Raw genomic sequence first — 23,646 nt, forward strand, 5'->3', positions numbered from 1 at the left:
TATGGGGGCTTGTGGAGCTGTCTCCAAGGTGGTGGTGGGGCTCCCTCCTGTTGGTATGGGAGGTGAGGAGGAGCTGTGCCACCACCTACCATGAGTCCCCTTCCTTTGCAGATGTCCCTGCCAAGCACACCTCTGTGGCATCCACCAAGCTCGTCTTCTCTGGACCCAAGACCATCTACCAGCAGGTCCTGCAGCCCTCCCGCCACACCGTGGCTCCCTGGGCGGCCACCGAGGCAGTGCCAGATGTGATTGGGTCCCTGCCCGGTCCCAGCTCACTGCTGCTGGAAACGGGCAGCAAGGCACCAGCAAAGCCTTTGGCAGCTGCCCCGGGGGCCACCCTGGCCCAGCAGCGGCAGGAGCAGGCCAGCTCCAGCCTGGCTGCCACACTGCAGGCGGCCGAGAAGATCACAGTGGAGGAGGCAGAGAGGTGAGGAAAATGCTGGGACTGGGCCCCTGGAGGTGGGGTTGGGAAGGTCCCAGGGAGGGCAGGAGAAGGGCTGTGTATGGGCACATCATGCCTGCACTGCACAGGTCACACACACTCAAGCCCAGCTCTGTGCTGAGCTCCTGCTGCTGGGCAAGGTCCAGCCTGGCCAAACCTTCCCCATCGGCACCTGCAGCCTTTGAGCAGCGCTTTGACTCTCTCCCTTTCCTCCCCAGCCACCCTGGGACCATGCACTCAGCCAAGAACATCTTGGAAGACATCAGCAACATGTTTGATGACCTGGCTGACCAGCTGGATGCAATGCTGGACTGAGGCTTGCTCCCTCCTTCCCCTCCCGCCTGCGGCTGCTCCATCAGTGCCCCCGGTGATGGGGGCAGAGCGGCTCCGGCACCGACGGTGCCCGCAGGTCTCTGCAGCCGCCTCCCTCCCCACACTTTGCACTGCGGCTGGGAACGAAGCTGCTCTCCTTGCCCACCCCTGGCTCTGTGTCACTTGTGACAGCGTGGCCTTGGGCCGGTTTCCGAGGGGGTCAGGCATTTCCCACCGGACTGGCAGCAGGAGGAGAGCCCAGCGGGGCTGCACATGCAGTCCTGGAGGCCATGGAGAAGCCCTTGCTCCCTTGCTCAGAGCTGAGGAGCCTCCACAAGGGACCTTTCTCTTTCCCCACTGCATTGTCGAGTCCTGCCTCTTATTATTTATGCCCTGCCAACAATGTGTCACAGGAGAGACCTCCCCGGGCAGCACCACCGAGCTGGCGATTCAGTGTGCAGCCACAGCCCCGGCCAGGCCTGACAGCAGCTAAAAGAAGACAGGGCTTGTCGCAGTTTGGCAGCTTGTGGAGCGAGAAGGAACCTTTCTGCTTTATTTGCCGCTTTTCCAAACGCGTCAGCGTCGGGCAGCGTGAAATCCAAGTGGATGGAAATCCCTCCACGGGACCCCCAGACCCCTGGAGCTGGGGCTGGCACAGCCTGCAGAGCAGCGGATGCTCCTCCAGGGCCCTGCCGGACACGGGAGCCTTGCTGCCCCTTCCCAGAGCGATGAGGATGGTGGTGGCAGTGCCAAAAAACCTGGGAATTTGGGCCAGTCCGTCTGGATCATGCTGCTCGCTGGAGTTTGCCCTCTGCCAACACCGTGCCTACGCAAACCCCCACCCTGGTCCTTCCAGAGTGCAGTAGCAGCAGCATGATTAATGCTTTTAAAATTTTTTCTCCCCTCCCTTATCCCTTTTTTTATGAGAAAACAGTCCCTTTTGGCAGTGCCCCTCCCTGCGTGGAGCTGCTGGCACAAACCCTGCCGTGAGCATTGTCCAACAGTAGCAGCGTTTGGGAGTGATCCTTGCTCGGGGCTCTGCAGCCCGGGGGGAGCTGACCCCGGATGCACCGGGAATTCGGCTGGGGAGCAGCTCCTGCCTGCTGGATGCGGCCACAGCCCCTGGCTGCAGCGAGAGCTCTCTGCATCCAGGCAGCAGGAGCGGCTGCATCGCTCCCAGACAGATTTCTCTCGCAGAATCTGCTCACTAGTGCATGGCTAAATATGTCCAAGAGCCCGGAACTTGGCTCGTGTTCGGCATGCCAAGCAAATGAAAGCATCGGAGCACCAGAAGGGAACCAAAGATTGTGCTGAAGTGCCATTTGCTACAAAAATTCCAAACAAAGGGAAAGAAAATTCCATGTATTTCCCTCTTTTTTTAAAAAAAATGAAATTAAAAAAAAAAAAAATCACCAATGCAAAACCAAACTGGAGGGAGAAGGTGGCTGAGAAGGGAGTTGCTTCCCATCCTGCTGGGAGTTTGCAGCTGGGTTGGATTGTTTGCAGCCCCTGTGCTGTTGCATAGGAAGGGGAGCAAAGCCCACTTGAACATTCCTGAAATCTCTGCTCCTGAGGGCAGCTGTGCCATGGGCTGGGCAGGCAAGAGGTGCCAGCCTGGTTTCTGGGCTGAAAAGCAAAGACAAAAAGCCCTGAAAAAACCTAAAATCCCATCATTGTCCGGGACTTGAGGTCAGTGTGAGGCAGGTAAGGACACTTCTTCCCTGGCTCTGATTTCTGTCCCACACTGAGTGTATCCACTGCCTGTGTCTTAGTGCCACATCATGGACATAATGTTTTCAAATAGCTACAACCAGTGGCACTTTATAAAGAGGTTCACAGAAACCTTTTAAAGCTGATTTTTACTCTCACAAGTCAACCTGGGAGAAGCCCAGGGTTTGTTTTTTTTTTTTTTTTTCGTATGTTGATAAACTGTAAATGTTTTGGGTTTTTTTTAAAGGCCAATGTATATATTTAAAATGTGATTTATTCTATATATTTACTAACCAGAACTGCAAGTCTTGGGTCAGGGATAAGAGGACACTGGGGTGGAGCTGCCGCTGTCTGAGCCACCTGAGGGCAGCAGAATGCTGCTCTCATTGTCAATAAGGGAACTAAACATTTGATTTTGCAGAAGAATGCCTATTTTTTGAGCTCTAGATCTCTATTTTGAAGCTACTGTATGGTGTGTAAGTTATGTACACTGCAACTGGGACTAACTGACCCCAGCTGCACCTGCTCCGTGCAGCGAGACAGTGAGGGGAAAAAATAGCCCATGTAATCACCAGACTGACAACAGATTTTAAACCATCTGCTCTGTTTGTGTTAATCATGTGTTTTGTTTTCCACTAACATCCATTAAGACTAAATTCTATTAAACAGTGGGGCATATTTTACCCTTTTGATAGTTTTGCCTAGTTGTGTCTTTTGTATCAAATGGCATAAGCGTGTCTCCTACAGCTTCAAGTCCACGGAGGATCAGCTTTATCCTGTCCCTTGTGCTCCAGGGCTTCTCAGATAATCTCCCCTGGTGAGTCCCAGTCACCTCCAGTGAGGTTAATGCTCAGTGTGAGTCTCTCCAGCACAGCAGTAATGGTGACAGTGCTGGTGTCCCAATGTCCCAGTGCCCAGCTCTGCCCCTCCACTGTCCCCATGTTCCAGGCACAGCATTCCTCCCTCCTCCTGCCTGATCCTGCCTGTGAGTGTGGCTACCCCAGTGCCTGATGTGCTCAGGACAAGCAGCCTTATCCCACACTGCTTATCCCCACTGCTCCCAGTGCCTCTTCCAGCTCACCCCAACCTCCATCCATGCAGAGGGATTCAAACTGTGCTGCCAGCCTCGACTGAAGCAGTGCCCAGGATCCAGGAAATCACCAGGTAACCACACTTACTCTGTAGGAACAGGCTTTCAGAGATGGACAGATTTGCCCAAAGCTGAGCAGAAACTGGAAAAAAGGCCAGAACTGGCTCCCAGGAGCATCAAACTCTCAGGCTGTGTCCCTACAACAGGAAATTCACACCCTGTGACCCAGCAGCCACAGACATTTTTACTTTCTTCCTTTTCTGGGTGCAAACGTGTGCCCAACTCTTGGGTGTGTTAGCCAAGACAATCGTTTATTGCCATTCTTATACTGGATGCTTGTGGGTCTGGGTTTGTTTCTTTTTTTTTTCTTTTTTATACAATTTACAAGTTTTAATACAAATGAAATATTTTTACATACATCCCAAAAAATTTAATATAAAATATACAGCATTTAAAAACATCTTGATGTAGGAAATTTCCTTCTGAAGCCGTGCACTCTGACCCTTAGACACTTCAATGGCTGAGGGAAGGGTGGCACTGGCAAGACCATCCTAAAGGCTCCATTCATACACTTTAGCTCCCTCCAAGTCTAGCTGGGGAAGGAGGATGCAGGAAAATAAACATTTGTGATCAGCCAGAGGAGGAAACCTTGAAGGTGCCTCCTCCAGAGGAAGGTGTGGCCAGCAGGAATCCCTGGAATCTGCTGCCTTTTTACACCTACAACAGTTCATGGCACAGGGCAAGAGCTGAGGTGTGGCTGGGGGAAAGCTGGGACAGCCCTGAGCAGCCCTGTGCTGCCTCTGGCTGCAGCTCAGCTCAGTCACAGACACAGGCATGTCCCACTTGTGAGCCAGCCCTGGCAGCAGGAAGGAAAGCTGATTTCTCAGGGGCCAGGTGTCACAGATCTGGAACTGGCATTTAGTGAATTGAGACTGAGGAAGGTGCAGCTTGTTCTCCCTGAGCCCTGCAGGTGCCAGGGGAGTGAGGGCACAATCCAGCCTGGTTGGCAAAGGTGGGCAGACACTGCAGGGGAGGAGCCCTGTGTTCCCCAGGGAGCTGCTGGCTCCCTCTCCCGTGCAATCCTGCCAGCATGGGATCTCCACATCTGCCCCTCCAGCTGCAGGAACTGGGCCCAGGGCTTGGAACACCCCCTGCTGCCCCCCTCCAGCATCCTCAGAGTGTCCCCAGAGCTCAGGGGTTGGCTGTACCCAGCTCTGCTCCTCTACCAGCCCCACAGCAGGGTGAGGGTATTGCTTAGAGACACTCAGCTGTGTCCATGCTCTCTGGTTATGCTGAAAAGTGAGGAAGACAAGGTGGAGCAGCAGGGCAGAGCTTGGGGGTTCCAGAAAGCTCCTTGCCTGCCCAGGAGAGAGCAGCTGCCACCAAAGAAGTAACAGCCAAATATTGTAGTGTTAATGTTGGGACCAAAAACAGGGCCAGGATTTACCAGCTTTAGTCAGTGTTTAGAACTAGAGTCAACATCTCCATGAGCTGCAAATATTCTGGTAGCCAAGCCTGTGTGATCCTCTGTGGCCCCTGGCTGTCAGCCCACAACAGAACCAGTGCTCCCAGTACAGATGGGGTCTGGTCAGAGCTCTGAGGCTTGTGTGCTGCACTGGGGCAGATCATGGTTTGCTGCAGCCCTCAGGGGAGGGTCCCCCCAGGGAAATGAAGAGAGAACACTGAGCAGATGCTGCTCAGGGAGGCTGTGGCTGCCTCATCCATGGAATTGTTAAAGGTCAGGTTGGACAGGGCTTGGAGCACCCTGGGATAGAGGAAGGTGTCCCTGCCCATGGCAGGGGGTGGAACAAGATAAGCTTTAAGGCCCCTTCCAACCCAAACCATTCTGTGGTTCTGTGTGAAGGCATTAGCACAGGGGGGAGAGACTTCCCAAGCACTATCACGGACAGACATGATTGGGCAGGGTTCCCTGTGCCTTGGGGAGCAAGAACTGGATGCAGCACAATCCTGGGATTAGGAAAGGAGCCATTCACCAGCTCTGTATTAGTCACAACTGCAAGTTGCAGATATCCTGCCTGGAAAGACATCCCCTTCCTCTAGGGCGGGATAGTCCGGGCTCAAGCTTTATCTCTGTGGCTTTCTCAAGCAGGCACATTACTGAAGCAGAACAGCAGTTTGGATCACAAACAGGAGAACATCTATTAAACCTCTCTGGGGGTTGTTAAAGAAGATAAAAGCTGGTTCAACAGGGCTTCAGGAAGCTGAACCATGCTGGCTCCCTGCAAGCAGGCAGAGCTGCCCTCCCTCTGCACCAGCCCAGAGGATCACAGGCAGCTCTTCCCAAAGCCATGTCTCATCCCTCTTCTGACACAGCCAGCACATGGCTGTGACAACTTCAGAAGGCAGGGCTTGCCCAGCCTGGCTGGCCAGAGACCCTTCCCACTGTCCCCTAGGGAATGTGAGCTCCCTGCACTCTTGGGACTGCAAGAGGGATTGCTCCTTCGCCCCAGGATACAGGGCAGGGAGACAGGGAGGGCATGCACAGGCACGCACACACGGAGAGCAGGCAGAGGTGGAAAACCAAAATGGGTTTCAGCAGAGATCTCCTGCTTCAGCAGCCCTACTGGTCCCAGATTCTCCTGCCAGGCCCTGCAAACCCATTTGCTCACAAAGAGGAAAGGAGCCGCTTCATTTTAGCATCACCATGATACTAACAAATACCTCCAGTAATAAATAAATAAAGGAAGAGCAGCCTGAACAGGCACCAGAGCTTGCAGGCCCCTGTGAGGGTACCTGGCAGGCTGGGAAGGGGCTGCATACCTGTGGGGGATCCCTGCCTGGGGCCCTGGGAAGGTGCAGATGTAGTTTTGCCAGGAGGCTGTCTGGTTTGCATTTGTGATGGAAAACTCCCTGGGCCTTTGGTGCAGCCACTCTCCCAGTGGCTGTTTGGCCCTGGCTCCAGGGAACTTGAGCTGGGTGCTTTTAAAATGGCGAATTCATCCCCAGCTTGGTTTCAAACTGCAACTTCTGCCTCTTTTGGTAACGGACACGGACCCTGGAGAAGAAAGAAGAGAGTCAGTAGGGAGAGGGATGAGAGGTAAGGCTGCCTCCACTGCCATTCCTGAGCTGCTAGCCCCAAGAAACAGGGAAGCCTGGGCCCTGGGGTAGTCTGGGAGGGGAATCAAATCCAGAGAGCAACCCATGGCTTCAGTCTTACCCCATCCAGCTAAATTCCCATCTCCAGGACACCAGCCACGGCACAGAAAGGTCCAGAAACCCTTCCCAGGAACTGAGCTGGTGTCTCTATCCCCATTAGGGCTGCCTGTAATCCCCGCCTTTCCTCCCCAGCCCATTTCCTGAATCAATGTTCATTAGTGTTGACTCCCAGCTCTGGCTGCTCCCTGTGCTGGAAGAACAGCCAGTCACTTTGCCTGCTACTCATTCTTGGCTTCAGCCACTTCCCGTGAAAACGAGTCCCACAGTCCAGGCTCTGTGTGAAGGCACATTTCCTCTGCTGTGATTCAATGCCTCTCTGTCCTCATGGGACAAGATGGAGAGAACAGCCCTCCCCAATTCCATGCTGGTGTTGCCTAGACCTTGGCTGTCTCCCTCCCTTTGGTTTGAGATAAGGAAATTTTGTTCTCCCTTCCTGCTCCCAATCACTGCCACTGCCCTTCTCTGACCCTCCTTCCTCCCCTGCGCTTCCTCCCTGGGAGGTGGAACGTGAGCCTGCACACAATAGCCAGGTGATTTACACAATGCAATCAGCTTTTCCTTTTTGTTCCCCACCCTGTTCCCTGGGCATCGTTATTTTTTGCAGCTCAAGGCCAGGCTGGAGGGAGGCTTCAGCCTTTCTCCCCATCCTCCCTACAACCCCCATACCTGATTTCGTGCAGCTTGACAATCTCATTGATGATAACCACAAGGACCAAGGAAAGAAAACCCAGGAGCCATGAGACTGGAGAGATGGAGACGTGGTTAAAGGTCAAAGAAGAGTTGAGGTTTTCCCAGAGTTTCAGGTCCAGCACAGTCTGTGCCACTTGCCCCAGCACTCTAAAATGAAAAACAGACACAGCAAATCTCAGCAGACCTGACAAACTTCCCAGGATCTGCAGAAGAATCTGTTCAGGCCCAGATGAAACGCTCACAACAGAGACCCTTCACCAGCTCAGCAGCGGAGATCAATTGCCATGCAACAGATTCTCCTCAGCATCAGCAAACTGGTGCTGGAGGTCCTTGCTCCAGCACCCTGGAACACCTCCCCAGGGCTGGGTACTCACACAACAGCCACAGTGAGCGTCCACCAGCGGTTGGAGAGAGGGCTCTTCTTCCACAGGGGCTTGGTGCGATGGACGTGGGTGATGGATATGAACACTGCAGGAAAAGGGGATTATTTAGCATCACACACAGATACTGCACTTCAGGGGTACATCAACACCTGTTATTCCTAAGGGATATGGGGTTCATGGCCCTGGAACCAGCCACCATTCAGGGCTCTTTCAGACCAGGCTGCTCAGAGCAGTTCCAAGTCCCTGGAATGCAGGTGGGGGCAGTGCAGCCTCCAGAGGCTTTAAAAAGGCTTCCAGCTCTCAAACAGCACAGCTACAGCAGTGCCCTTTGTGGGAAGGCAATGGGGTACTTCACAGAATAGCAGCAGGGATATAAACACTTTTGAAGCAGGGAATACTTTTGGAGAACTACAGGTGCTGCTATTTCAAGAAGGCAAAAGGGATTTGGCTCTTCTGGTGATTCTGATCAGAACCAGCATTTCACCAGGCTGGCAGGAAGCAGAATCAGCTCTGAGGGTGTTGTCTTTGACCTGCCAGGGTAATGTTTAGTGAGACAGGAGGATTTATGCCTGTGCTGTCAGGCCACTGCAGTGTCTGCTTCTATCAGGGAGTTTGTGCTCTGGCACAGGGGGCAAAGAAAGAGACAGAGGATGCAAGTTTTCCCCCAGAGCAGGGAATGGGGTTCTGGGAACAGGGACTTACCTGTGTGTAAAACAATCAGGCCAGCTGTGAGCTTCTGGGCTACCAGGAGAGCATTGGAAAATGTCCCAAACCAGTCAGGAGCACCATAAGCATTGCTGGTGAATGAGAGGACACAGGAAAGTCAACAGTGGGCACTTTGTCTGACCTGCTCCCACCAGAGCCATGTCCTCCTGTAACAGCTGAGGGATCTGTGTGTGAGCTCAGGCTGTGCTGCTACCAGGAGGTTCAGTGGGCAATGATGTAGCTGTCAAGGCTACCGCCCTGGTGGGTCATGGAAGAGGCTGAGGCTTGTTAGAGGACTGGAATCAGTGCTCCTTGGAAAGGGCAGGAGCAGTAGGGATGTGTGTGGCCAGTTCCTCACCTGTGCAGCATGATGGAGGAGCAGGCTGTGAGGTTGAGGCTGGTGGTGTTCACCCCTTTGCAGGACTCATGCAGGGTGAACCCGAAGCAGATGAGGCAGGAGCAGATGGTCAGGCTGAATTTCAGCAGGAAGCAGAGCAGGAAGTAGTGCTGGGTCTGTGAATAAGGGAAAGCAAGGAGGATGACATGGGCATGTCATACAACCTCCTCCCCATGGAGTATCAGAGAATCAGTGGCTGCAAAAGACAAGCTTTAGTACAGAGGAGCTGCACTGAGGATCTGCCCTCTGGGCATGCTGGAGTAGGGGATTCTCTCCTGGCTCATGCCATGGATCAACTTACTGAGCAACCCAGAAGGGCACAGGGCCTCAGTTATACATCAACACTGGGACAAAACTGAAGAGAAAAATCTGTGGATAATTTAAATCTGAGGAGTGACCTACCTTCTTGGGAATGGAAGTCAAGTTTTTTCCTGTTGCCATGGTCATGATGGAGCTGTGGGGAGGCTTGCCCAGAAGCGAGATACTGGAGAAAGGTAAGTGAAGTGTCTCAGTAATGTGTTCAGGCACCAGAGCTATTGTGCTTTTATCTAACATTTGAACCCAAATAACCTACTCAGACTGCTTGAAGCATTGCACTTATCTTTACATATGCCATAAAAGGTGTTATTCATTGCAGGTGCAGACAGAGAGAGAAGTGACCTCCAGATGTATTAAGGAAAAAAAAACCACCTGTGGTAACTTGGCCTCCACCTGACACCCCAGACTTTCCATCACACAAGGCAGGGGTTAACACAGAAGCACACAAATGTTCCTGTCACTGTTTCCAAGCACCTTGTCAAAGCAGCTGCTTGGAATAATCCTTGCAGCCTTCTTGGCATGCTCTGGGTGATGTTAGATTGTTTTTAGCACGGACACAGTGAGGCTGAGGGGGTGCTCTGTGCATCCTGGGGGCTGGGAGGAGATTCCACCCTGACAGACTCACCTGAGCAGTGGGTAGCAGAAACAGGAGAGCCACACGATGTCTGTGGTACTGAGGATGGGGGGCAGCTGCACCAGGCAGGAGAGGAACTGGACAGAAACAACCCAGAGTGAAGAGCATGAACAGTGCTAGGACAGAGAGTTACCCAAACTGCTGCTGTCTTCCCCAAAATGCTGGGATGAGCTGAAACTGGGCTGCCACTGCACAGCCTCTCCATGTGTTCCTGTGGCAGGAGCTGCAGGGGATGGTTTTCTCCAGGGAAAAAGGGTTTGAAAGTAAATATATGAGGAGCAGGGAGAAGGGGCAGCTCAGGCTGAGATCATAAAGTCCACAGTGTGCAATCCTGACTGAAGGCCACGCTCCTCCCTCGAGGCTGCCCCACTGCAGCCACCCAAACCCATGTGAACCCTCCTGTCCTCTGAGCTAAACACCATCCCCAGGCAGGCCAGGACTCACCTGAATGACAACCAAGGTCAGCTGGCACTGCAGCAGGAAGAGGAAACACTTGCGGATCCCGTAGGTTGCATGCCTGGCCTGGAAGGAAGCACAAACCCTCAGAGCCCTGCTGGGAACAGCTGCAGCCCAGAGCAGCTACCAGCACACAGGGACAGAACATGCAGGGGAAGTGGGAGGGGAGAGCATCTGGATAGTGAAGGCAAAAAGGGAAGGTCTCCTGCCTACATGGAGAGGTTCTAAAGGAAAGGCAGGATTTAGTCAGGGTAAGTTTGTTTAAACTCCTGGCTTTTCTGGGGTTACACTTCTCCTTAACACTGCATTGTTGTCTGGCTAGGGATCTCTGCAAGATTACTCTTCATCCAGATGCACAATACTCATATTCTGTTGCCACAAGGCACCATTTTCAAACTATTCTCTCCCCCTTGGACCAGGAGGGCCAGGCAGGAAGGTTCTCCCTTCCTGCACAAAGGCAGGAGACACAAACCAAGCTCCTGCTGGCAGCATTGTGGGCACCTCAGGCAGAATGCTCCTGTGAGCTCCTGCCTCTGCTCCTCACAGAGGGACTGCTTGGCTCACCTGCTCTATGAGCCTGATGATGCTGGTGCTCTCTTCCTGGCGGAAGGACATGGAGCAGGGCAGGCTGTTGAGCTGCCCTGAGAGCTGCAGTGGGGTGAGCTCCTCAGAGCCATTGCTCAGGGTGGTGCTGGTGGCATAGCCAAAGGTCTCCCAGGAGCAGCGGGATGGGTAGAGAGGGTCCAGGGCTATACTGCAAGGACAACACAAGGGCTGTTGGTGAAAGGCCTCATCCCAGAAAGGAAACACTCTCACTGCTGTGCCGTGCTCTGTATGGTTTGCTCAGGGAGAGAAGCCTGAGCTATAACATGATTTAGGATCAATCTCCCTAGATTTTCAGTTATTCACAGAGAAATAATGAACATAATTGGGTTTGTGGTACAAGGTCAACAAATTGGCTGGTCCATGGGGTACTTCCACTCTTTCACCCAATGGGAAGCATGTGTAGTGGCAGCTGGGGCCAACAGTCCAGCATGCAAGAGAGTATCTTCCTTTCAGACATGGAAATACCTCTGTGTGTCAAGGGCCTTAAACAGCCATCCCCATCCAATTCCCCCAAATCTCCTTCTTGGAGACAAGCTAAAAATGGACAGAGTAATTGTGACACCTCCCTGCACGATCCACAGGTATGCTGTGACCCACAGCTGGGTACTTGCTAAGATGAAGATGAAGGCAAAGGCAGCTGGAGGAGGAATAGATCCTGCCCCACCTGATGTCACTCTGCAGGAAGAGGCAACTGTTGCGAAGGTTGGCAGAGCTGCCCAGGCAGCAGGTCACCTCCCCATACTCCTGCATGATCTTGATCATCTCACACATGGCTGCAGAGGGACAGAAGGAGCAATGATGTCATTATGCACACAGAAATGCAGTGTTTCACACCCTTTCCAATCTGGGTAACAAACAGATCCTTTAAAACTGCCCCATCTGGGCACACAATTAGATAGTTAATTAACTGTAGGTGCTCTATACACCTGCCACTGCAGGAATTGATCTGTGGTTCACAGAACTAGAACCCAGAGATTTGCATCTCCAGCACACCTCTTTCAGATCAGAGCTGTAGGTACAGCCTGGCTGCATAAAACAGCTTCAGCATCAAATGGTTTTGTTAGAAAACAGCAGGAATGAAATAAACCTAATAATTCAAACTGAAAATAAATACAGCATTTCAAACTCTGCCCAGTAGCACATCACCAGTGGTGTTGCAAGTCTAAAAGAAGGGAGGGAATGTAACAAACCACATTTAGCCATAGTCAGAGCCAGACCCTGCTCCTGCACTCCCAGCCACTGCCACCTTTACCCTTTATCAATATGTTTATTGACATTCCTGGCACCTCTGAGTCAAAGCTGCTCTTTGATTTTAGCTCTGTAGCTCCATGCACAGTGCCCTGTGTGTGTACATGGATTTTCTAGAACGCTCCAGGCAAAAAAACCCAAGCCTCTCCTCTGCAGATTCCCTTGTAAACACCTTCACTAAAAGCCTGGTGCACACAGACCTGCAGCACAGTGAGGGGCTGGGTCAAGTGGGGAGCTGCCACTTCTGTCAGAGAGAGGAAATTTGGGCACTAAGTGAAGGCAGATTGGACTGTGATTGACACTCTGGAAACTGTGACCAGAAGTACTAAAATGGCAAATCATAATGATGCTCCACACTCACTGGAGATTTGGCAGGTATTTGCCAGCTAAGCACTCAGCCCCTTTCTCTAAGTAATGCCTCAGAGAGAGAGAGGGAGAAATTTTGTCCTTTCTGTTTCCCGCAATCAAAAACTGCAAAGCAGCAGAAGGTGTTAACAGCAACTGCCAGGGGAAAATTCTTCTGGGAAGTGATTTCTGAGTTATATAAGAATTGTTAGCAGAGATCAAAGTCCCCTGGTACACTGATAACACTTATTTAATGAAAGGCAGTAGCATTTTGGATGTTTGCTTTTGTGTCTCTTACGAATGCAAATTGAAAGGAGTGGTTCTCAAAATTCAGTTAACACCTGGCTCCCCACAGGTAGCAGCAGAGGGTAATTAATATCAACATGTCCTTCCAGATTTCTGGAATATTCCCTTCCCTTCACCCATGTCCACACTTGGATGAGGCAGACCAAGGAGCTGGGAAGGAATTCATGGTCAGGAGCAGGAAAGGGCACTCACTCTCTGGGGTGCAGTCTGTGAACAGGGGCACCAACAAAGGCACGTTGTCAATGTTCTGCAGGTGAGGTCTCACCTGGTGGATCCCCCGGGGGAGTTTGGCCTGAAAAACAGAAAGGACAGATTAAGTAGGGAGTGTGAGAGAGAGGCATTGCAGAGGGAACTGCTGAAATGAGAATGATGATTCCTAGAATTATGCAACTTCAAGATCAGATATAAATTCATGTTCCTGCAGATAGAACTGACTTTCCGCAGTCACTGTCAAAAGTTTCCTGATAAAGTTCTACACTGGCCTGCCAAGCTGCCTGTGCTTGCCCTCGGGGTTTGTAAGGTCAGTGTGACAAACCTATGCCCAGGGATTTCTAAGGACTTTTTGCCTATGTGGAGAATCTAGTCAGACACATCTGCTGTCCTCAGCAACTGGATCTATTTCAATTGCAGCCACATCAACCTGCAGCAAGACAGTAAGGGTTCTTGCCTTCTAAAACCAGGCCTAAAAGACTTTTTAAAACTTGTATCTCTGATATTTCTGTAATCTCTGCTGAGCACATGTGAGGTCTTTGTGAAGCAGGAAGGGCTTGTCTCACACTGACCATTGGGCAGCACCAGTCTGTGGCTCACAGCTGGAACAGAGAGAATTTCTTCTGTCTGCATGGAAAGTGGGGATGTTCCCACTCCCTGCCCAGCCCATGGGACCCAGAGGAAATGAGCTGCAGCTCTCAAAGTCACCCCATGCTTGGTAACCTCCATTCCTAAACTCCAAAGCAAAGAGCTGTTCAGGAAAAGTAAGTAAATGAGAGAATCACAGATTTCCCAGGCTCTAGATACTAAGCTGGAAGAGGGTGAGGAAAATCAATATAAACCAATCTCCTTTGAAGAGGAATTTCCCCTGGGAGCAATGAGATGACACTCCTGACCATGACAGCAGCAGAAGGTGCACAGGGAAAGGAGCCCTCACCCTGTTGCAGTCCTCCAGGAAGCTGGGGATATCACTGTCTGTTGGCTGAAAGCTGATGAGATCCGAGTGCCCTTCCTCTTCCATCAGCAGAAGCCCCTCCACATCATCTCGAGAAACTGGAGCAGAGAGAAGCAGCACAAACAGCAATCCCAAAGCTGCCTCTGCCACCCCTGTGCCACCCACGTGGGACGTGCACGTGGCACTGCAGAAGCCAGGAAACGTGAGGCCTGGTTTTCTGGGTTAGCAACACTCAGATCTCCCACTCAGTCATCTAAAATGCAGTATTTTTAGATGAGTAATCTGTTCAGAGGTAGATATGTGAGCCTAGTCTCTGCTCTTTTGAGACATGATACTTTATCTGTTCTGCTGTCCTTCTAGGGGAAGATAATAAAGAAATCCTAGCTGAAGTATAAAAAAAAAGTAATGCACAGGCAAGGGACCTTCAGTGGCTTGACCAGGGCCCCAGCAAGAACCAGTAGCACTCATGAGCACATAAATTCATGGCAGCTGGTGCACAGAAAGATGTCTGCTTCCAAAAACTTGGTTCTGGCTGGCTAGAAAGGTTACAAATGTGAAGTGATGTCGCTTACACACACACACACCTGAGGCCCATCCACTTCTGTGCTCAAAGTTCTGTTGGATCAAGTGTCTAGTATGGACACAGGAACCTATGAGTGGGTTTAAAAGAAGCACCCAGAAACACATGGCATTCAGAGAGGCCAAGGCACAGTGCTCACCCTGATGGAGGTCATCATGCAGGGAGCCAGCATGGCTGGGGCTGGAGGGGGGGATCTCTGAGCCAGGCACGTCACCATTGGGTGTTAAGGATATGTGGCAATTCCAGCCAGTCTCCAGACCCATTTTCTCAGCAAACACCTGTGGGTGAGCAGACAAGGGCTTTAGAATGGCTGCCCAGGCCACAGCACTGCAGACTGATGCCATACTGGAGCACAGATACCTTCTGGACTCATTAGTGGGCTGAATCAGATTACCCTTAGATTGCACTGGAGCTAAACTCTCCAGTCAGACAACCAGGGGCCATGCAAGGTCAGGGGGTGCAGCAAGCACAGCTCACCTTGCTTTTGAGCTCATCTTCCAGGGAGAAGTAGACAAAACGAATGCAGGCATTGACCAATCCATCAATGAGGCGGACAATGTCGAGGCGGGCCTGATACTGAGATGAGACCATTCCCATGAAGATCTGTCCACTCAGAGCCTGGATACAATCTTCCTTCTCCATCACTTCCCCAATCCCTTCTTCAGGCATGCAAACAACACCAATCACATTGAGACACGAGGGGCCATGTGTGCATCAGACAAAGGACACGTGGTGGGGAGGGGGAGGCCACCAAGGTGACACCCAAGGACACAGTGCCCAGACAGAGAAATGTGCAGGAACACAAACACAGCAGGAAAGATGAAGAGACATCCATTTGTCCCAGCATACCAAGTCACAGAAGTGGTTTCAGGACATCCCCACATAGGAGACCAAGAACACAAGTGGGAAACAGCAAGCGTGGAAAGGAAAAAGATAAAACAGAAGGCAGGGATCAGTCACATGGAATTTGGGTAGAAAGGTCAAGGATGTGTGTTCATAATGTTCACATGTGCATTTTAAACACATCCTACTGTGCCTAAACAGTATACTAAGTCTAGGTGAGGCACAGTGGCACCAGAGCACGAGGGGCTGATGCAAAGGGACTGAATCATGTTCCCTGCAAACACTTCCAAAAAGCCTGCAAAGGCTCTTTGACAGGGTTCCTTCACCATCACTACATCAGCCTGTGGTGAATGGGGGCTGGATGCAGCATGAAGAACAAAATAATAAAACACTTCACACAGTTGCAAGGCTTGCCACAGGTTGGACTCAAAAGTCACAACTGTTCCTAGCTGTTGGAAACCCCACCAGTCACATTTTACAGAATGGGAGAACGAGGCAGAAAATGGTTAAGACTGGTTTTCCAAAAGAGCCTCCTGGATTTATGTAATGGTATGTGCTTCTTTCTCAGTTTCCATTGCTGTTCTGAAGGACATTTACAGTTCATCTAATCCCTTCAGTACAGCAACAAAATCTACCAAGGAATAACAGTTGCATAGCACTACACATTTTGATCCTTTGAAAAGCCCACCACATGTGATTTCCATAAAATCACACAAAGAGCAAACCAAGTACTGAAACACCCAGAAGTCTTGACTCTCCATAGCCTGCTTTAGAAACACTTCCCACAAGGAGAAGAATTTTTCTGTAACCTTTAACAACTTAACTAGAAATCCCCCTACCAGCTGCCACATCATTACTTCCTCTGAAAAACCCATTTACTCCAGCAACTCTTCCTTCCCAATTTCCACCTGCTACTCTGAATAACAATGTTCTTTAGCTCTCCACTGCTCAGATCCAGCCCCTGGGCCAGCAGCAGCCCTGGCTGCAGGCAGGACTGCAGCCACACGTACCATCAGAGCTCCAGCTGTTCCTCCTGCTGCTCTGTTTGATGGGAGTGGTCCCGGGGAGGTCGCAGCACGTGAAGATCGCGCTCTGCCCCGGCACCTGCACCAGCTCTATGCACTTGCCATTGAGCTGGGAGGACAAGGCACAGTGCATGGGCTTGTAAGCAAAGGCAGAGCAGTATCCTGACAGGCAGGCTCGCTGGTAGAAATCCAGCACCTTCTTCCTAAGTGGAAAAGAAAAAAAAACAATGTTAGCAAAAATGTGTAACATTTCTGACAATACAGAAATGCTGCATTTCATGTATTTGGAAAAATGTCCTCCATAAACAGTGGTTAGAAAGTCTGAAGAAGACTTTCCCTACTCTTTCTGCATTCTCCAAGCTGCAGGCACTGCAGGGTAACAAGAACACATATTCCAGCAGGGGCAGTGGTGAATATTTCTGTTTGCTCATCAGATTCACTGGTATGAACACAGAGCTCTTCAGATGCACTTATTAATATAATATGCTTATATGGCTGCCAGATGACTCCAAGGAAGTTCATTGCATGACAGCAGAAGCTTAATTCATCAGACATAATTTATCTGTAGGGAGATAAACACCAAAGAGGGAATTGACAACTCTGACAACAGGATCTATGGCAGAGATAGTTGCAGGAGCAAACTCTTCTCCTATTCCCTTTCAGAGTCTGGGTCCCAGGAGCTGTATTTAGTCAATATTCAGTCACTGAAATAAGGTGAAGTTCCTTCTCTAAGCTGAACTCACAAAGGTACCAAATTAGACTACACATCAGATTTTTAATTTGCTTGTAACATGATCAATATTCCAAAAAGGATCAGTGGCAGTTTTTTCACACCTGAGGATAAGTAGATTTAGAAGAACAATGTGAAAAGTCAGTGAAACTAAACATTATTGGTCTGCTGTGCCAACAGGAACAGGAACTCAGCCTGTAGATGAAAATACAGCACACACTGTCAGATATTGCAGCAGGACTCCAAGGCCTTGATGCATTGTGTGGACTGGTTCAGGCACAATTGATCATTCTGCATTTCATGCAAGACAACACATTCTTCTTGAAAAACAACAAAAAATTCTCTGCCACAGCATGACTTGTTTATAATTCAGTCCTACTACACAGTACAGTCAGAATCCACTCACAAGAGGACAAGATCCCAACAGATACAGTAAGAAGTGGTTTGCTCTTCCAGTCCAACTGAATGCTTGTTGCTATCTAACCTCTTGCATTGCTATGATAACAATTAATTACAAGCAGAGAGGGTTCATGTTCATAACCTACTCAAAGCTCAAAGAATTTTAACAGTGACCAGGTTCCCTCTGCATTTTATCTGCAGCTCCTGAATTCCCCAAATGAGAAAGCTGCTCACCTGTCAGAGCCAGAGAGGGGGTAGATATCAGTGCCATCCCAAAAGTCAGTGCAGGCCTCAAGGATGATGTCAGCTGTCCCATGAGAAAACATCTGCTCAGTGCCTGAAGTGTAGGAGAACAATGAGTCAGCATCACATACACAGCCCCCAGGAAAGGGATATCACACCAACTGCTCCCTTATTTGTTAAAACATGAGTGTTGCCACAAAATGCTTTGATGCATTACAGATATCCCCTTTTCCTCCACTGATAGTTTTCAGTCTCCATCAAGGAATTGTTCAGGATTGATGATACACCTGCAGCTGCCATTTGTCTAATTGTGGGTTCAAACAAGGCTGTGATAAAATGTGAGCAATATAGTCCCTTCCTATTCTCCCCTAACCCTGTGTATCAATCCTGCTCCTATAAAGGTTGGATAATATCCTGCTCCTGCATCCCACAGAGCAGAAGAAGAGAAATTCCTTTGTGCCTCCTGTCATGAAAGTACAAGCAGCAATGATGAGCCTTTGGGGATCAAAGTCTGCCTGTGCTGCCAAGTGCATTCATTTCTAGGCCAGACGTGGAACTAAAGGGTAAGAGCTATTCTTGAATATTTTTCATTCGAGTAGCAGAAGATAATTTGACAGTGTGACCTGCCAGAGAACAGCCTGTTTCCCATTTCCACCCTGAAAATGTGTTAGATCAGGATGGATCAAAAGTTCAACATAAGAGACTCTAAAAAAGTAACTTATGTTGTCTTTAGGGAAGAACTGAACATCAATGGACACCACAGCTTGTCCTGCTTTCCCTCTATTTTAGTTTTTAATACTGACTCAAAATCTCTTATTCCCTCTTGTAGTCAGAGGTGTTAGAAAGTTTTTCTCAGAGGTGTGTGACATCCCTGATGCAGGTCCCAGGCACAGGACACAAGTTCAGGGATGTGGGGCTGCCTCCCCTCCACACCTCCTGTTCCCGCTCATTTCTAACAGCTCATTAACATTTCCTGCACACAGAGTCTCCCTTCCCTCCTCCAGCTGCTCTGTGACTTTGCCCCCAACAGCTTCAAAGCTGAGCTAATGAAAAAAAAACCCCAAAATCAACAAAACACCAAAAAAAAAATCACTGCCAAGTAAAATGAGCCCAAAGACTTTTTGCAGGCATTGTTGCTGACTGCTAATGCTCACACTGGCTGGTGAAATCCAGAGCCAAGAATATCCCCTCAACACAAACCAGGCAGGGACCTTCAGAAACACCGGAGGATTTTCCAAAACACAGCAGCTCTCTGCTTTTGCTATAAATAGTCATCACAAGCCAAGTTTTCAGCATAACAAACCCCCCAGATGAATAAGAGTTGTGTGTGAAAGAAGGAGCCTGTCTCAGGGACACAAAGGAGCACTTGTGCAGAGCTCTGGTTAATTTTATTGTATAAACACCTAATCCTTCCCACCTTGCTCCTAAGGTCAGATAGTCCTTGCTAGGAAAGGGGGAACAGGAGATGTTTATCCATGCAAAAGCTGTGTCCTGGACACAGAGCAAGAGTTTGCAATGACCACATGCACAGCCACAGCCACGTTCATGCCTGACAACTGCAATCCATTTCCCATTCATTCCCACCAGAATCCCACACCCCAGCCCTGCTAGGGAGAAAGTGGCAGTGACTGCAGACACTATAAACTGCAAGGAGTTCACTGAGCTGTCCTTGCCAGTAAAATGAGCTCAGCTCTTTCCCTTCCCAAATCATGAACTCTCAGGCCAGGATTTCTCTGGCAAAAGGGGAAAAAACAAATGAATAGGGCAGGGGGTATGAGCAGCCATTCATGGCTGCTGGGACTCATTGGAAAGAACCAAACTGCTCCAGCAGAGCCAGTGAGACAGATCAAAAGGAATGGATGGAGCAGTGCAGCTCCAGCAAAGGGAGGCAGAGATGTATTGAGCTGTTTTACTCTGTGGAAGACAACAGTGAGCTCCTCATTTCCATGTGGTTACTATGGATCTGGGATGAACACTGCCAGATGGTGAGACATGTATTTCAGTGGAATAGTACGGGAACATACAGATAAGCTGCCTCCTAGTTCTGCTACAGCTGTAGAATTTATGTATCTTGCTTTGACTGCAGCATGTCATGGGAGTGGGTGGATTCAAAGATTTATTCACAAATAATGTGTGGAGAGAGGTAAATTATGATCATCTGCTCTGACTTCTGCATAAACAGCCCATTTGACTTCACCCAATGTTATCTGCACAATCCAGTATTTCTGGTTCTAAAATGGCAGTATTTTAGGAAATTTCAAGGGACAAGACCATTGTGTGAGAGGTGTTCCAATGGTTAACTAAACCCAACTGGCAAAATTCCTCTTAGAATTTACTCTAGACAGCCTAATCCAGGTCACACCTATTCGTCTGAGCTCCAGGCTCTAACCTAAACCGTTTAAAAGTGAGGATAAGGAGTTGAAATGAGGCAACACTAAAGGTTTTTTTCCTCTACACTAAAAATCTCAGCATCAAAATAACTCCTACTTATAAAGGCAAGATAGCAGCAATCAGAACAAATGAAATCCTTCCCAGATTAAGATAAAAATTTAAGAAGTGGGTGAGAGAAGACAGTTAACCTGGTAAAACTGGCCAGCACAATGATCATATTTCAGATTCAATATTGAACATATGTCAACTCTAGAGAGCCAAGTTCAGTCAATTTAAGGAATTACAAAGAGACTTAGAGCTCTTACAGGCAAGCTGTTAAATCTTTCTGAGGTGCTTTAAGACCTCAACCAGCTGTACATCCTTTCCATCCTAGTCCATTCTTATGAGAGTAGGAAGGAGTAGAAAGAGTGGAGAAGTCTGCATGGCTTCAGGTTTATATTCATGGTCACTGTGAGTTTGCATTGGAATTTTGTGATTTCTTATTAGTATGTAATATAGAAATGTATAATGTAATACACTAGACAACTCAAAAATATATTGGTTTATGATTTATCAGAAGGATGAGCATTATTAACTAAAATTCAAAGTGATATTCAACCTGTGCAGTGTTAGCTTCACTACTATCATGAAGTCTACAACAAACTCAATAAACCCATACCATGCTCTGCACTTCCATTTGTTCCCAGAAAACAGGTCTGCTATTGTGCTAAGATTTTTTTTTAAATTATTTATGATTCTGGAGTGAGTCAAGGCCCCCTCAGTACAACACAGATGATCACTGAAGTTTGTTAATCACATCTGCACTGGCCATGGGCAGAGTGGGGGTAAGAGACCCCACAGGGACTCCTCCAGCCTGACATTTTCTGAGGAAAAGCTCACCCTGTGCCAAGTGCATGCCCAGAGAAAGAGGCAGCCTTACTGGTAGTGGTGTCCTTCACAAACAGGTTGATCATGTGGCTCAGGGGGGGTCTCCTCTTGGTGATGGATGAAAGCTTCCCCAGGATGGTTTCCTTAACCATCTCATCACTTGGCAAGCGGTACAAAGCCAAATAGTTCTCCTGCTTGAAAAGATCTTTAGCACCTGGTGTAAAACCTGAAACATGAACACAAGGAGGAGGAAAATCAGGCTCTAATCAATGCAGAAGAAAAGTCCCTTCTCCTGCTTCAGTGCCACTCACTTTGCCTGTGCTCATTCTGACACCTCCCCAGCAATTGGTAGGTAAGCTGTGCTTACTGTGCATCTAAGTAAATATGGCTTGAGATGTAGGATAAAAAACCCCCAAAAGGAGTAGATTGGTAATTACAGTGTCCATGCTCTCACTGATGAGAGCAACTGACATCACAGGACAGGCACAGAAGTGAGGTCAAGTTTCCAGCTTTTAATCCAAGTGTTACCTCCAACCTCTTACTACCCCATGCCTTCATTTTCCCATCTCTAAAATGAGCTGAGGTACATCATTTATCCCCAAACTCCCTCTAAAGCTCTGCTGTAAAGGCAAGCTAAATATCTGTTCATTAGCAGGTATTCTTTGTCTCCTAATGAGACTGGCAGACTCAGACTAGAAGAATATGAAGCCTAGCCAGGGCTGGCTGGCACTATCCTTGATGACATTTGTTCCTTGGATAGCGCTGACAATGTCAGGACTTGCCAAAAGCCATCTCTTTAATAAACTCTTTTGGCAACCAAACAACAGAGTCAGCTCTGTATTTCCACCTCCTCAGCAAACGGGACTGGGGAAATATTCTCTCTAAGGATTAAGTGTCTATTGACAGCTCTGATTTCTCTGTGTCTGTCCATCCAGTTCCTCCTCACCTATGAGCCTGGCAAGCTCACAGAGGCCCCAGGGCACGTGGACAGGCAGCACAGCACTGTGAGTCTCCTGCAGGGCGATGTTGCAGAGGTGGTCGGAGAAGCGGCACAGGCGCTCGGTCACGCCGGCATTGCACAGGTTGAGCAGCACGTTCAGCCCCAGAGGCTTGAGGGAATTCAGGTGCATGTGCCAGTTGGAGTCATCAAACTGGATGCAGGAGGGGTTCTGCTGGTCTTGGGATAGGCTGAGCATCTCCAGGTGGTAGTCACACACAAAGTCCTCAGCCTCACAAGCCAACACCTCGCTGTCTCCAGCAACCTAGTCCAACAGGCAGAGAAACTGAAGTTGGTTACAATGAATACAGCTTGAACCCAGAATCCTGCAGGGAATTCCCAGTTAAAATCCCCAACAGTGGGGACTCTATGGGCTTGAGTTTGTGTTACAGCTCCACAAAAACCCACCTGTGTACCCCTCCAGTAAGTCCTACCTGAGTATGTTCTTCCTCTCCACCCTCTGTGTCCTTGCTAAAGCTCACGTTGGATCCAGAGGGATGTTTGCTTCTGCTGTTTGGCTTTCGGTGGGCAGAGGCTTCAGGAGCCTTTGGAGCATCACCAGACCAGTTGTTCCTGTCTTGTTCATTGGCCATGTGCACTGTGTCTGCCAGTGGGCCAGAGAGCAAAGCATCTCTCTCATGGGGCTGTGGGAGACCAACAGAGAGAAGGGTGGTGATTCAGGGGCTGAACACAAGGCACTGCTGATTCACCTGCTGCTTCAGAACTCCTGGAGGAAAGGATCCTCGCTTGCTTCTTCATCTTTAAGCAAAGAATTATGGCACAGGACTTCTCTAGAATATCACATTGTGTGTCAAACTGTGATTGCAGGCAGCACACTGCATAACGGAGTGAGGATCACCCACCTCATCTTCCATCTCAGGATGGCAGAAGGAACGTGTGGAGATCTCGTCAGTCAGGTCTTCGTGGCTGTCATGAGGTGGTTCCACCTTCCCACTGAAGAACAGAACAGTCTCTGGGCTGGGGTTTGGCCAGGAAAGAATCCCCTGCTTGTCTACACAGCAGAGCACCTAGAACATCCCACAATACCCCCAAGAAAGCAAAATCTTAGTGAAAACATCTCAGTGTTCATGCATAGCTGTAAATATAATGACTTTAATAAACACATGGGAGATAGACAAGTCTCTCCTTCACCAACTTTCTCTCTTAAGAAACTGCACCTAATAACACTCCAAGAAATTAAAGAATTCCTTACTCTAACAAGATTGATGGGTTATTTAATACCAATTTTACTTCAGCATATTACAAAACTAGGCATGAAGACCAAGGGAAGGAAGCAACCACTCAACCTATTTCACCTTACCAGGACCCAAAACACCTGGTTCTTGCACAGGAATCAAGAGGGAAATTTGACCAGAACCAGAGCTGGAAAATACAGACATCCTCTCAGATGTCACAGAGTATCTCAAACCATTGTTTTAGCCTGTAAATGTGCTTGGACATGACAAGACAGTCATAAACTCTTCTACAAAGACAGGTGCCTGAAGGGTTTCTAATTCCAGCACAGTGAATTGATTGCAAGCAGTCTGTGCTCAGGGAAGGATGATATGAGTGATGCAAATGAAGCAT

The 23,646-nt window shown here is 49.3% G+C and overlaps 2 protein-coding genes across 7 annotated transcripts in view; one reads left to right on the plus strand and one right to left on the minus strand.

Annotated features, from left to right (window-relative positions):
- CASKIN2 (CASK interacting protein 2) overlaps window positions 1-3,158 on the plus strand; it is a 33,110-nt gene extending 29,952 nt beyond the window's left edge. For all 4 annotated transcript variants that reach the window (XM_033077097.2, XM_033077101.2, XM_033077098.2 and 1 more), the window contains 2 exons: window positions 112-427; window positions 661-3,158. In XM_033077097.2, coding sequence (XP_032932988.1) covers window positions 112-427; window positions 661-757 — 413 coding nt within the window. In that variant the 3' untranslated portion in view covers window positions 758-3,158. The remainder of the gene's footprint in view (window positions 1-111; window positions 428-660) is intronic.
- Window positions 3,159-6,398: 3,240 nt separating this feature from the next.
- Window positions 6,399-23,646, minus strand: part of TMEM94 (transmembrane protein 94) — a 47,451-nt gene continuing 30,203 nt past the window's right edge. For all 3 annotated transcript variants that reach the window (XM_033077103.1, XM_033077104.1, XM_033077102.2), the window contains 20 exons: window positions 22,923-23,087; window positions 22,494-22,703; window positions 22,009-22,324; window positions 21,115-21,288; window positions 17,796-17,898; window positions 16,418-16,635; window positions 15,042-15,223; window positions 14,704-14,842; window positions 13,967-14,082; window positions 13,012-13,111; window positions 11,585-11,693; window positions 10,879-11,068; window positions 10,303-10,380; window positions 9,850-9,935; window positions 9,309-9,390; window positions 8,868-9,022; window positions 8,507-8,601; window positions 7,796-7,889; window positions 7,398-7,568; window positions 6,399-6,570 (listed from right to left, as the gene is read on the minus strand). In XM_033077103.1, coding sequence (XP_032932994.1) covers window positions 6,498-6,570; window positions 7,398-7,568; window positions 7,796-7,889; window positions 8,507-8,601; window positions 8,868-9,022; window positions 9,309-9,390; window positions 9,850-9,935; window positions 10,303-10,380; window positions 10,879-11,068; window positions 11,585-11,693; window positions 13,012-13,111; window positions 13,967-14,082; window positions 14,704-14,842; window positions 15,042-15,223; window positions 16,418-16,635; window positions 17,796-17,898; window positions 21,115-21,288; window positions 22,009-22,324; window positions 22,494-22,703; window positions 22,923-23,087 — 2,856 coding nt within the window. In that variant the 3' untranslated portion in view covers window positions 6,399-6,497. The remainder of the gene's footprint in view (window positions 6,571-7,397; window positions 7,569-7,795; window positions 7,890-8,506; window positions 8,602-8,867; window positions 9,023-9,308; window positions 9,391-9,849; window positions 9,936-10,302; window positions 10,381-10,878; window positions 11,069-11,584; window positions 11,694-13,011; window positions 13,112-13,966; window positions 14,083-14,703; window positions 14,843-15,041; window positions 15,224-16,417; window positions 16,636-17,795; window positions 17,899-21,114; window positions 21,289-22,008; window positions 22,325-22,493; window positions 22,704-22,922; window positions 23,088-23,646) is intronic.

The sequence above is a fragment of the Catharus ustulatus genome, chromosome 20 (genome assembly GCF_009819885.2).
Source record: "Catharus ustulatus isolate bCatUst1 chromosome 20, bCatUst1.pri.v2, whole genome shotgun sequence".
Taxonomy (NCBI): domain Eukaryota; kingdom Metazoa; phylum Chordata; class Aves; order Passeriformes; family Turdidae; genus Catharus; species Catharus ustulatus.